This window comes from Limulus polyphemus, unplaced genomic scaffold, assembly GCF_000517525.1.
Source record: "Limulus polyphemus unplaced genomic scaffold, Limulus_polyphemus-2.1.2 Scaffold1998, whole genome shotgun sequence".
In the NCBI taxonomy this organism is placed as follows: domain Eukaryota; kingdom Metazoa; phylum Arthropoda; class Merostomata; order Xiphosura; family Limulidae; genus Limulus; species Limulus polyphemus.
Window position 1 is genome coordinate 181766 of NW_013667608.1, and position 15533 is coordinate 197298.

Consider the following 15533-nt stretch of genomic DNA (forward strand, 5'->3'; position numbering starts at 1 on the left):
TTGTTCGAGCTGCCACTGTTCCAGGTTTTCTTGCAACTGCTGTTGTCTCTCTTCTTGTTTATTTTCTCGTTCTTCTTGTTTCTTTTGCTGTTCTTGTATTGCTGCCATCAAATCTGCTGAGCTGTAGTTTGATTTTCTGCCTCTCGTTTCCATCTTCTTCTTTTCTTTTTTTTGTATCCCACTTCTGACACCAATTTGTTACGTCACTGGTCGTTAGTTAATTTTCCGTGAAAATTCTTTCCGAAGAAACTTTAGTGATACAAGTCCTTTCTAAAATAAAACTGCTTTATTCTTTCTGAATACAACTTTGCAATACACTTAATTTCCACAGTCACGCTATAACAAATGCTATAATTCACAATGAACGTCTCACGTGCTCGACTCAACAATACTCTCTCTCTGTCCGCAGTTCAATTACACATTGTTGCTGTCACATCTTGACCGTCTTATATGTACAAGAATACCGAATCTAGTAAGCTCTCGAGAAGTCAGGAAGGGACGTGAACATTTGAGAAGTGCATGACGTGTTACTAGCGTCACGTGACCTCCGCTGTCATAACAGTACTCTAAATAGCATAGTAAGAGGTTAGCAAATGAAATTCTAACATTTTTCTTAAGTGACATCATGTATTCATTATTTTTATTTACATTTTCCTGGAGGATGACAGTGCTATATAAAAACAAAAAACTTGTTTCAGACATTTGACTTCTTTTATCTTGTGTTTCATTAAGAAAACAAGAGATTGAAGATAAAGGCCCATGATATTTTTCTGTAAGCACGAAAATAGATTTGTAGAAACACTATTAGTCAAGACGATAAGTCTTCCTGTATTTATAAATGTTTTAATTTTTATGATACATCATCTTGTTTCTTTTCCATTAGACTTTTCATAGTTAGCAGTATTCAGTACAGCATTATGAACACCAGTTTCCTGTAACTGGTGATATTTACAAGTTGGTTGATATTTTCATGAGACTTCATAGTTAGCAATATTCAATACAGCATTATGAACTTTGTTTCCTCTACCTCTGGTTGTATTTACAACATGATTGATACTTTAGAATTGAAACAACTATTATTCTATTTCAATAGTTATTTTTCAGACATAGCATCCACTGCTATTTATAGTCTTTCAGTGTACCCTTTATGCCCTGAATCACCCACTTTTGCATTAATTGTCGTGCCAAATAACATTAATTCAGTTATTTTCTTGATTTGGAAATGTGTTGAACTTAACATTGGCTACCCTATAACAGTATACATTCACTTTTGTTCATAAATGGTATATTGTTGTAACAAAAAAAAGCCCAATTCACTACAATTTCTGTTGCCATCAGTTGTATTTATTTTATCATTTAGGCATGTTTAATTTTGATTTCAAAGTTGGCTGTTCAGAAATATCTGACTCATTTAAAAGTGACAAACAATGAATAGTTAATGCACATTTTAGTTCAAGCTCACTGGTGATAAACTAAAAAATAGACTAAAATTTTAAAACAGACAGCTAAGGAATTATTTTGTTTAACAATTGAAATTTACTTTTCTTTACACACAGAGAGCTCACCAAGTTAAATGACGATAAAGAGAACATGACATCAACTTTTATTTCTGTGAAACGGTAAGTAAGTTATCTAATTAATTTCTATACAATCATAAATGCGTGTAAGAGTTTCATATGAAAAAATCATGCATATAAATGAGAATAGTATTCTAGTGCTTGGGTAATTTGTTTATAGTTAGGAAGAATAGGTATTGCTGTGATAAGAGTGTGAGATTTTTGAAAAAAAAACTTTTTACGAATAGATAAAAACAATGCAAAAAAATTACTGATCCTTCTTAAACATCTACTTGCCCTTTTTCCTATTCCACAATGATTTTGTTTTTATTTAAGAGAGATCATGATCAGTACAATGTCATTGGCAGCTCAGTTTTGTCAAGAATGGCTTGAACTGGATTTTTCATCCAAGTTGTTTGTATATATTCATTCATTTATTTTATGGACATTTAATCAGTAGGATTTTACAGCACAGCATGTAGAATACTCCACTCACTACTTCCTCTAATGATACCATGAACGAAAATAGTCATTAATACTGAGATCCTATTGTAGACAAAAGCAATATGATAATGTCATTGCATTAATTTAAATACATGTTACTGTGTGTGTGTGTGACTGAGGGTTTGTAAATTTATTGGATATAGAGCTGGATGATTAATGAAATTTGCTGATCTGTTACATTCAACTAATCAGTTATTTTCACATGAGACAAATTTTCCATCTTTAGTGTGTTTGGGGATTTTTAAAGACATTTTCAAACTGCCCTTTGTTTAATATAAAAGACCAAAAATAAGAAACCCTATGAAGTGAGCACCTTTCTTCATCTGGAGTCAAGTGGGAATGACTAAGGTAATGATGTATTAAAAAAGATGGAGTGGTGTCACAGTAGTCTATCATGACAACCCAGAAGTGTTTTGATTAGGTTTCAAAGGAATGTTGCAGGTGTGATGCATTTATGTTGTGCAATATGACAGGAAACAGTAATCTTAGATATGAAAGGGTTTGTTAAGTAGACATAACAAAAAAAAAAAGATAAAAATCAAACTTGGAAAGTTATCATAAATAAACAGTAAGTATTAAGAAAGATTTGCTAAATATAAAGAATGTACATCATAAATGAGAAAGGAAAAAAACTTGTCTAACAGAACTAATTAACCCTATTGCAATGAGCTTACGTATTTTACATGACTTTGTGAGCATGGCAGGGCAGGGGAGGTCTGATTTTATAGTTTGTGGCTCTGTAATCAAATAAAATTGAAGGTTATAAAAATTATGCTTTACCTTAGTAATAAGTATATTATAATGTATAATTTACGTTCTGTACTTCTCGGAAGGGTGGTAAATGAATTAGAGAAGATGAAGGATCTAGAGAGCAAATGTCACAATTTTCATACTAGGGTAGCTAAAGGATTTTTATTAAATATTTCCTTGTAAGTTTAAGAACTTAAAGCGTATACAATATTAAAATTTGATTTATTAACTATGTTTGATTTTAATATTATTCATATACATTAATAAAGTAGTTTCATTAAATTTTGAATGTAACTGTGATAAGAATGTGGCATGCGCAGAAAAGGGTACTAATAAGGAAGGAGTTAAGGATTGATAGAAATCTTCAAGTACGTCAATTTAGGATGAAGTAACTTTCCTGATATTTATCTGTTGTACATGAAAGTATGTGTGCAGCATAATACAAAACCTGTTGTAAGAGAAAATATGATTAATAACATTCCATGTATTACTTTCAACAGATTTTCACAAGACTACTATGTTAAAACTACTGAATTATTGACAAGGAAAATAAGCATTACTTAATGATCTTGGTTACAAATTTGAAAAAAATAATAAACATTACATTCTCTAGTTTTAGTGGATGTTACCCTTGTATATACCCTTTAAACAATTTTCACTAGTATATTAAGGGTGCTGCATGACAATAAGTCAATAAGGTTGAGAAAAGGATTCTTGTGTTAAAATGGGATATTGATTATTGTATAAACTATATCATTGTTTTTAAATAAAATATTATAGTATTGTTACAGAGAACAGAGACATCTGGCTTTAGTACACTATTGGATAATTGTCCTTAGATTTCATATGATAAAACTAAGAAAGATTTTTGTCACAATGTGTGATAGATAAAATATAACTCAGTGAAAACAAATTCACTCTGATCCTAGAAAAAGAAAGACAGTATACTTATTATTTGGCAAGAAAACTCATGTTATTAGATAACCTATTTATAAAGGTTAAAAATGATTCATAAGGTGGAAAATGAAGTTTGATAAGAAATATGAAAAATATGTTAATATCATAAAAATCTTAGATACCAACATTTCAGAATTTTTTCTACTTTTATCATCAGCTGAAAGAAAATTACATTAAAAAAATCTTAAGCTTTTAAGTGAAAAGTTGTTGATGCAGATGGAAATTTAGAAAGAACACATTAAAATGTTTAATATGTTTACATATTATGGAACAGACTTGAAGAAACTGAAGAAACAAACACGCATGCTGATAAATCAGTAGATCAAATAACTTTCAGCACAAGGCCACGTTTAAGGGGTTCATGACAACAGCCAGACTTTTATCTTCCCATTTCAATGCTTCCTGTCTTGCTAGAGTTAGTCGTAGTTATACAGGAGTCCTGTTCATATAAATAGGTTAACATTATTAAATGTTTTTACTGAATAATGAATGTTATCTTGTTGTAACTTCCATTTATTAAAACCATCTCACCTTAAGTCTTCTTTAGTTTCACTCAGATGCTCTTATTAATAGTTACTTTATTAAAGTTGTGTGTTCAACCAGGATTTGTTGTTAATAAGGAGGCTCATTTTCAATCCACAAAAACAATGACCTTTATTAATATAGTTGATAAGAAAATAACACCTAGTTATAGATTAAAATATAGTTTTAAATGTTATCGTGTATATGACACAGTTTGATTTTTTATTTTATTATTATTATTATTATATAAATTGACATTGGAAACTATGATGATCACTTTGGAGCTAATGAACTTGGTCAGATCAACTGAGCCTATAATAACATAGTTATATGTAGCAGGGTTTATTTGTTGTACTATCTGTCCCAATATCAGATTAACCTTACGTATACAGGGGGGTCAAAGTGTGCATGTCATGACCTTTTTACAAAGTTATATTCAAAATATAATTAAACATCTTTATTATCAATGTATTTCAGTAAGCTTAGCAACAAAATGTAGTTTATGATTAAAATTTCATATTATATTTTTAATTTCTTGATTGCAGAAGGAAATACTTAATTACATTCTAAATCTTCACTTCTCTATGTCACATGGCTTGTCTGAAATCCAACTTGCCCAGAATATAAATTTAGAATCTCCATTCTTTTTTGCTTTATGAAAAATAATTTCAACCTAACATGAAATACACCTCCCATGTCTTTCAGTCTTACAAAAAAGTCATTAATTCACTGTGACATTGCCGTTGTATTATTTATGACCAATAGAAAGATCAGCTTTTTCTTTAAAAGGTTTCTTATACAGTTACTTTATTTTTCTGCCTGATATTTAGCTTCAGTTTCATTGTTTGTGATCCAAGCAGCTAACATAATTTTTTAAAGCTATTTATAGGTCAGTTAGAAAGCCAATTAAATTACTGTAGTTTTGGGATATACTGCTTTATTGCCTGATTATATTATTTGTGTTCTCAAATGCATATTTGATAGGAACATTAATAAATTTGTGGAGAACCAAAATACTATGGAAAAATTAGTGCTAAGGAAGTTATTGAAATATACTTCAATTCTAATGTAAGTCCAAAGTTGAAACTTATGAAGTTAGATAACAAAAAGTAAATAACAAAATCTGATAAGACCAGCTTGAGCTAACTGTTTCATGTGGTTTTCCACTGTGGTTAATTGAATGTCATGTGCTTAGTGTCTAAAGGGTGTTGTAAAGTAATAAATTTAAAAGCAGATATGAAAAAGCTAGAAAGCTCAGGCTGTTAGGATAAATAATTGTAATTGTTTTTTACAACCTGTACTCATTCTAGAAAAAACTGATTATTGATTTTATTTCATTTTACTTTAAGTTGATTTTCTACAGTAAGTGTTAGGGCAAAGAAAAGACATTAAATACAAAGTTTTAGTTTTACAAAGAAAACTATGATATTAATTTAAGAGCAGTGTTGTAGTTGACCTCAATGTCCAAGACTGATATCTGAGGGTTCAAAACTTTAGGGCTCAAGACCAAGATCTTGTAATAACTTACACAATGAAAAATAAAGCAAGAAGAATAAAAATCACATGCATCAAACAAACTTTATTAACATCTTAGCCACAAATTCTTTACATGTTAACCCCATAGTCTTAGTTTTGACATCTCCTTCTATGAAAAAAAAACGATGAAAAAATATAAAAGGTCAGCAAAAAAACTAAAACCAGTATTGGTGCTAATAAAATTCTTTATGATCTTTGAAGCCAAACAAGGTCGCAGGTTATCTAATAGACATGTTGAATATCAGGGATAATTGCTAACATTTGATGTACATACCTGCACAAGATGTGTAATGCAATGTATAGGAGCACTTAGTTTTGAATGGCCTGTGGATTGGCATACATGCAGTATGGTGGTTGATGCATTAAACAAAAATAAGGGAGGCACTATGCAAATCATTGTGTAGTATCAAGGGGGTTTTACTAATAAAACATCTTTGATGCTACACTGCACATATTTAGCACTTAATAATCCTTGGTAGGAGACTGGTCTAATACTGTCAAAACTTTTAAATGTAGCTGGTCTCCTTTTCAGAACATGTAAAACATCAAGACCGAGAACTCCCAAAGGGTTGTTTGAGACCTACAACACTGTTTAAGAGACTAAGAGATTATGCAAATCAAATATAAAAACCTTAAGATAAAATAATTATTTTTAGCATGAAAATCACTTATCACACAAACTTACTCAGTAGAGACTTTGTAAATTTACACAAATGTTTAGTGAAAATACTTTATTAAATATCTGATTTTTTTTTGTGTGTACAACAGACTTGTAATGTTTACTAAAAGTTTGATAAATTTTGTGAAGCTACTTAGTAAGTTATTATCCATTGTATACATACTTTAAAATAGTGTAAGGTCTGTTTTATTAGATATTTATTGTAATGCATGATCAGATGTGTTCACATACCTTGATATTTTTAGATTCTAAATATTTTAAATGCAATCCACCCCATGTTGTATTTATGGGTCTATAATATGTTTAAGTTAACAATAAATTTAACATGGTCACAAAAACTAGTTAGCTGTGATATTTATCTTTAAAAATGATCCTCTGATATAAGACAATTCAATAATTTTTTTTCTTTACTAAGATATTGTTTATAATTATTTTTTACATTTTATTAGAGTTATGTGTGTTCAAGGAAAATACCCTATCAAACTTCTTCAAGAATGGGACAAGTTTGCAAAGAACAAATCTACTCTTAATGATCGTCCAGGTAGTGTAAATAACTTTGTTTAGATTTTAAAGCATTTGAAATGATAAGTTATTTTGTTTTACTGTGGTATATATGTTAATAATACAGTATTATTCAAGTTTGATTTACCAATAATAATTAGTTGACAGTTTGGTAGTTGCTGTAGACTTTTTTGTGAAATTCCTTAATAGGGTCAACTGATCAGACTTGCTTTAACATGCTAATTATGATTTAAATAACAAATATGCTTTAATGAAGGAATGTACACTTTCTATGACTTAATCTTCACTTTGTATCTTATTAAAAAATACATTTCAAATCAACTTTTCATTCAGTATATCTTTGTCTTTTTTAAGGTTAAATTTGTAAACAATTTATGTTTGTTTTTCCCACAAATGATATAAACTTATCTGTAAATGAAGAAATGCCATTATCAAGAAGAGTTGATCAAAAGTTTTAGGTACTTTGCTAAATTTGCAAAAATCCCCTTTTAATTAGTATATCAGTGATCTAGTTGTTTTAGGAGTACTTATAAGCAACTAAGAGAAATGCTTGTGGTAGATATATGGAACATAAAGGTTCAAGGACTCAGATCCCTATACTAATACATTAATAAAATCTGAGGAAAAGAAGCAAAATCATGTGAGAAACAAAATCTTGAAAATGATATTTTTTAAGGAAATACGAACTGGAATTATTTTTATATATTAACATTTTAGAATTTGATAGGTGAAGGTGCACTTGACACTTGAAGTGTGTTTGAGATCATTAGAGAAATTATTGTTAAATCAACATGACTGTAATATCTTGTGTTAAAAACTATAGAAAAGCAAGGGTTTTGATGTAATTTGTATACAAGGGTTTACTCAATGAATTTGTTTGTAACTTCTGATGTAAACTGATTTGTCATTTTTTAAAATGATTTATAATCTCTATGATGTAGTTTCAAGAATACTTAATATTTGCCTAATGTAATATTCATTTAGGCAATATGAAATATTTAAGTGGTGAACTTTTTTTTATCCAGATATATTTGACACAAATCAGCTGTATATCATATTTGAGTTTTCTGATGGAGGGTGTGACCTAGAGTCTTTCCATGTAAGTAGATTATTTGCTGGAAACTTTTTGATGCCATCATAAATAAATACTCATCATAGGTTATATTTTTCTGTGCAGTATAATATAAGTAATGATTGTTTTTTGTATTGCAGGTGAACTACAGTTTCTTTATTGTTATTAAGATAAGGTCAACATAAAACAGAGCCACATCTTCTTTTATTTTACTTATGCTCATTATACTCCAAGTTTAAAAGTAATAATGTTTGGAAAGGATGAACAGGATTGGACAGCTTAATGTTGAAACTATTACAAGATTTAATGTGGTTGTTATAATAATTCTGATTGTTTAATTATTTACATTTACTTATATATATATATTGCCAGTTTTGGTATTTCCTTGCCACATCAGATATTTGTTAAATTTTAATTTGATTTGTTGCAAAACAAGACAAATCAAGCTCTGATTGTTATGACTTGCATGATTATGTAGCTCACTATGTTCATTCTTTGAATATACCTAATTTATTGTAATTTTTCTCAGGTGTCGTAAAATATTATTTTTTTATGTAGTGTTAAAAAATAAGGAAACTGATTTGCAGACACTTACTGTTTGTGAAAGATGATTGAAAAGCATTTTTGATTTATATTTGTGAAAAGGGTGGAAATTAAACAAACTGAGAAGAGATTATCCATGGTGAGATTGTAATGCATGAATGAGTTATATAATAAAATATGATTATGAAAACCACATCTTGTACCAGAAGGACATGGCCCTTTGTGTAAAAAGGTAACTGACTAGTTAATTAAAACTGTTATTAGAACTAATGAATTGTTTCCGCAGGCATGAATCTATAAGTAATTAATCAAATTTCATATTAACCCTATCTGCACAGGCATCCTTTACTGCGCATGTTATGAGGTTTTTAGTGACTTACCTTCAAAATTTAATTAAACTACATTTTGTTTATGTTATTCCAATTAGTATAGCATATAAATGTAGCTAATATTCCATATTTTAATAGTATATACAAGTTTTAAGTTGTTAATTTTAAAATGCAATATTAAAAAAAATCCTGAATTTCCCCCTAGTGTGAGAAATGTGACATTTTTTTCTCTTGGTATCCCCTCTTCTCTAATTAATTCACCACCCCTCCAATAAGTATGAAATTTAATGTCAATTACTCACTATAGTATTGTCATTACTCAGACAAACAGTAACTTTTATAGCCTTCAATCTTGTTTGGTTAGAGAGCCATCAAATAGAAAATCAAACCCTTCTTGCCACACCCAACTGTTATGTCCTCTATTTCAGGATTTGTTATATTATTTATAACCAATAGAAAGCTAAGGTTTTCATCTGTCAAATGATGTGTTATATTAAGTTGTTTTCTGTACACAGAATTGTCAGTTTTTTTTTCAATACAAGCTTCGTTTCTACAGAAAACATAGCAACTAGCTTGGATGAATTTGTTATGTAATTAGAAAGCCAGAAAAATTGTCTGCTTTCTGCATATTACTATTCTATGTTCTTTTATGAATTATTTAAGTAAATAAAAATTTTATAATGCACTACTACCAATATATAAAAAGTGTCATTGACAGTTGACAGCAAAAAAAAAGAAGGCTCAGGTAAATAATTTATTTCTTGTTTTTCATGAGTATTCTTTACTTGTTATTATAAAAGTATCTAAAATGTTAAAATAGTGATCTCTTTAGGTTAGATTAGGTAAAATAAATAAAAATACTTCATGAGACATGCATTTGAGCAGCTAGGAGTAGCTCGTGGGTAAGGTAATTCGATAGTGTAAACTGAGCTGCATGTCCACAAGTGATTTACAACTTATATTATGGCACAACTAGTAGTTAGACACAGTTGAAAGGGCAATAAAATAATATAATTTTATTATAAATAGATGTATACTCTTACAAGTTTAAAGCTACTTGGGACAAACAAATGTAGTTTCATGTTACGCTTGAAGTCATTCTAGGAAGAAGAAAAAGGGCAATTTGTTTGTTAATATTTTGGAAGTTACAAGGTCAGTCAAATTGACAAACCTTGTATAGAGTTAGGGTAGAGAAAATAACAGATAAAATATAAAGTTTTACTGAAAAAAACGTTTGAACTCTATGTAGGAGGTTTTAGAGAATATGCAAATGAAATTTGAAATTTTTGAGATGAAGAAAAGTATTTCTAAACTTAACATGAAAAATCACTTTGCTATTAAAAAATAGGGACTGGATACATTCACTGACAAATCTTTATTAAAAATACTTCACTAAAAATCTGAGTTTTTGTATGTAAAACACTTGTAATATTTATTAAAAGGCTGCCAAATTTTGTGAAGATACTACTACTATATTAAAAGTTAGTAGTATTATGACTTTAAAGGAGTAAAACGTGGTTAGGTGGTTGGTCAATTTGACTGAGCCCGTGTAGAGAAAGTTAAAGTGGTTTGGCTCACAGACCTTTGTTTCTGTGTATCGAACTAAAGCCAAGTTTAAAAATACCTGTCTTTTATTAATATAAGACAAAGCTTCTGTGACTTTCTCCAATTTAAATGTCACATCAACATCCTTTTCTGGTGAGAGAAACTTTCCCATGCATATTAAATTCACAATGTTTGGAGGCAAATGTTTTTTAACTGAGACTTGTAAGACAAAGCACAATGAGGTCCCAATATGTTTTTACTAACAGCTTCAAAGAACTGATTCCCAATTTGCCCCTGATAAAGAAAGGTCCACCTTTCAAAAGTGCTCAGGTTATAGGGTTTTGTATTTTTGTCTTAAGTCTTAAATTCATATTTTGAACCTACTTGTTTTCCTACATCATGAATGAATCTTTTACGATACCTTTGTATTAAGTCTGTTTTGGGGTACATCTTCAGCTTCAAGGTATGAGTGTGACAATGCTATGTTATTTCTCTTGAAGTAAATGCTAGATGCTGGTAATACCATATTCTAACATAGCTTGAGATATTTTGTTGTGTGTCTTTTATAGAACTAGTACTAGTGCATTAGCTATAAAGTTCACAATTGACCCATTCCATAGATTACCTCAACTATCACCTTGATAATCTAGCATGTTTACTTCTGCCACTGTAATTAATTCCTGAATCCTGTATTCAGTGCAGGTGACACAAGGTGGAAAGTTGTAGAGTTGAGTATACATGCACTAAAAGATAACTAATCAATATGAGCTTTAGGTATGTTTAAGCAAGATTTTGATACTCAATTAGCAGTGATGAGACAGTGTATGACCCTGAGAAACTAGTATCATGTCAAAATTATCTTTGTCATATACATAGGACAAACAGAAATTATCTTGTTGAGCTTCATTTTCACTAACACACTGCAACAAATGGGTCTACTTGGAGATTTTCATTATAAAAATGTTTTTAAAATTTTACAAAAGTATTTCATGCAATTTATTGTGAGGAATAACCAACATTCCAGCACTGATGGCTGGCATTTTCCTGCAATATGTATGACTGAAATTATCATATTTTTTGTCCTAGTTTCTTTACTATTAGGAAATACTACTAGTTTTATTCTCATTCATTCATACTGAATAATATATGTTTCTTATTCACTTAAGTAACTGAATCACTGACTGATAATGACTGATGAGTATGTTGTTACACATTATTGTTTAATGACCACTGAACATATAATCTTTTACAGAATTACATGTAGAACATTGTGGCCATTTGACAAGGGATTTATGAGTGCGTTTGATTTAGATATATATTGTTTAACATCGAATTAACCTATTTATTATATAACACAGTCTGACAGACAGTTGTGAAGGCACTAGACAGCTGTCTAGTTTTGTTCTTCAGGAGTTTGAAATAGTGCATCAATAAAAGTGACTAATAGTGTTTACCTAAGGAAATGAAAAACTAAATATTTTTTGTACCTACACTAGTAGTTCTTTAAATAGTGAGCAGTTTGAAAAGTTATCTATTTGTAAGAGATGTGATCAGCACAGAAAGCTGAGCTTACACCAACATTTTTTTTTGTATTTTTTAGTTCACCAGTGCTGAAGAAGCTGTGAGTGTCTTAAAACAAGTGGCTTGTGCTCTGGCAGTTGCAGAAGAAGCTTTGCAGTATGAGCATCGAGATCTTCACTGGGGCAATATTTTGGTTGCACGAAGCACAAAAGAAAATGTTGAATTTACCTTTAAGGGAAAGAAACTTAGTTTCCCAGCTTGTGGAGTGTTTGTCTCTATTATCGATTTTACACTTTCTAGGTTCACTAAAGGTAATCTATATTTAGAGGAAGCATAAATGAAAGTTTTATTTATAGAATGCACACAGATATCGATAGATGATCATAAATTGTTTAATAATTCTCTAACTGCGATATTAATTTACTCTTTTAGTTGTTGAAGACATTTTACCATTTTCCTACAAGCTGGAGACAAAACGTATTAGTAGCTCAATCTGAGATTGTCTTGTCTGTTTTGGTGTTTACACTAAGTAGGCTTCTTTTAACTGGCTTATTGATGAACAGTTGACCAATTGCAAAATGTGTTTGAAAGCCACAGTTATCCAAATACCTCAGAAATGCACAGACTCCTTAAAGTGCAATTGCAGACTATTGAAAAGGATTAGCATAGAATAAGACTAAATTTTTGCCATACACCTTAACATTGTGCATGCTTTTTGCCCAATTATTTAGAAGTACATATGAAAGGTATTTTTCTTTCATCAAACATTATTTTTATGTGTGAAATCATTTAGATGGAGCCTAAATTGAACAAAAATGGGTATAATGGTGAGGGATCAAGTATACAAGAAAATATTGGAAATTGTTTTTAATGATTAAGGCTTTTTTATTTTCAAAATTAAAACATGTTACAGATGTGACATTCTGAAAATATTTCCAGTCTTATAAGTTATACATATCTCATAATTTATGTTATCAGTTTGCATTGATCCACAGAATCTGGTCATGTATTACAATAAAGAATTTATCATAATATTACATTTATATACTTTTACATTGAGTTTCTGAAATGTTGATGTAATAAGACCCACAGTTTAAAATTTCGAGCATTTTTTACTTAATGCAGCATGAAAAACCTTCCAAGCTTCCTCTTTAAAAAAAGCCCGAGCTGCATATATCCATAAGCAATAGGGAGCATTATAATGTGATGTTCAATCCAACTATTACATGGTCAGCAAATCAAAATTAGGGATGGTGGCACATACTTTAGTACTTTGCCATAAACAAACAAATTTTCTAGTTTTATGATTCATTTCCTAAAGACTTTCAGACTTTGTAAGATAGTTATGATTTCAAAAGTTTTATTTTACAAAATAAATTGACATTATTGTGATATTTTATGTTTGAATTTATAGGTAGGTTACTTTAGAATATCCAGAATTCTTTTACTTCAGCTAACTATGCATTTGCCAAATTTAAAAAATGAGCTATGGTTATTTAACTATTTTTATTTAACCCTATTGCCACGGTTATCCTTTACTGTGCAAGACACAAGATTTTAGTGTCTTACATTCCAAATTTTTTAAACTACTTTTTGTTTATGTTATACCAATTAGTATATCATAAAATCTTAGCTAATAATCTATATCTTAATAGTATATAAATTTTAAGTTCTTGATTCTATAAGGCAATATTTTAAAAAATCTTAAATTTCTCCTAGTGTGACACACATGACATATTTTCTCTAGGTATCTTCTCTTCTCTATTTTATCCACCACCCCTTCAGTAACTATAAAATTGCCATTGCTCAGACAAACCATAATTTTTATAGCCGTCAATTTTGTTTGGTTACAGAGCTATCAAATAGAAAATCAGACCCCTCCCGTCACATTCTCTCTTTCAGGATTTGTTAGTAGTTCTCTCCTATGTTTAATTATAACCAATAGAAATCCAAGGTTTGCATCTATTACATGTCATATTGTATAACGTTTTCTGAGCAAATAATCATCAATTTCACTAGTAGTACTGAAAGTTAATGAATAAACTGGATGAATTTGTAGCAGCTCTTGTTGCACAATTAGAAACTAGACAAATTGTCAGAGGAAATTGTGTGCTTTTTGCATGTTATTATTTTATGTTTTTGATGCATTATTTAATGCACTATTACCATTAATATAAAAAAGTAGGGTTAAGTGTTATCAATAGTCGACAGCAAAAAAAAAAAGAATACTCGGGTAAGTATTTCTTGTTTTTCATGTTTATTCGTTAGTTATTATTATAAAAGTAACTAAAATGATAAAATAGAGATCTATTTAGGTTAGTGAAAGTTAGATTAGGTAAAATAAATACTAATATATTAAAAATACTTCATGAGACACACATTTGAGCAGCTCGGAGTAGCTCGTGGGTAAGGTAATTCGATAGTGTAAACTCAGCTGCATGTCCCCAAGTGATTTACAACTTATATAATGGCACGAATAGTAGTTAGACACAGTTGAAAGGCCAATAAAATAATATAATTTTATTATAAATAGATGTATATCGTTACAAGTTTAAAGCTACTTAGGATAAATGAATGTAGTTGCATGTTACATTTTAAGTCATTCTAGGTATAAAAAAATGGTAATTTAGATTTATATCAATCTTTTACTTTTTTGGTGGTTACAAGGTTGGTCAAATTGACCAACCACGTATAGAGTTAGGGTAGAGAAAATAACAGATAAAATATAAAGTTTTAGTGAAAACAAACATTTGAAATGTATTTAGGAGGTTTTAGAGATTACACAAATCAAATCTGAGATTTTTGAGATGAAGAAAAGAATTTTTAATCTTAACATAAAAATCACTTGAAAATAAATATTCGATATATTCAAGGACAAATCTTTATTTATTATATTAAAAACATTTCACCCAAAAAAAAATGTGATTTGTGTATGTGAAAGACATAATGCTTACTGCCAAATTTTGTGAAGATATACACTATATTAAAAGTTAGTAGCATGAAATCTATAAAGACTGAATGAGTACAAAGAGATCACGTGGTTGGTCAAATTGACTGACCCTTTGTTGAAAGAGTTAATGTAAAAAAAAAACTTGCATGTTGAAGTATCACATTAAATAAGTTGCTATTAGTGTTAATAAAATATATTTGAATGTGGTATTTCAGCCTGTAAATAAGTTTGTTTGCTTTTGATATTAATATTTACATGTTTAAAAGACATTAAAACAAGATTCCCTTGGTTGGTTATGGAGTATTTGAGAACTTTGTAGTTTATTTATACAACACTAAAGGCTCCTAGAACAGATAGCTAATTATGTAGCGTAACAAGGAAAAAAAAGACATAATGCTCCAACAGCGTCAGAAACATGCAAAATAGTCATCTGTAGTTGATATGATTTTTATCAAAAATTTTAGGTTTATTGGAGTAACACACCTGGAAAAGTGTACACAGTATTTTTTTGTAGGCAGATTTTGTTAAACAAGACCGATGTCTGTAG

The 15533-nt window shown here is 29.6% G+C and overlaps 1 protein-coding gene across 2 annotated transcripts in view; it reads left to right on the forward strand.

Moving 5' to 3' along the window:
• The window catches only part of LOC106465607, a 66535-nt gene that overhangs the window by 40640 nt on the left and 10362 nt on the right, over nt 1–15533 (forward strand). For both annotated transcript variants that reach the window (XM_022393532.1, XM_022393533.1), the window contains 4 exons: nt 1557–1619; nt 6954–7045; nt 8052–8125; nt 12116–12347. In XM_022393532.1, the coding sequence (XP_022249240.1) occupies nt 1557–1619; nt 6954–7045; nt 8052–8125; nt 12116–12347 (461 nt within the window). The remainder of the gene's footprint in view (nt 1–1556; nt 1620–6953; nt 7046–8051; nt 8126–12115; nt 12348–15533) is intronic.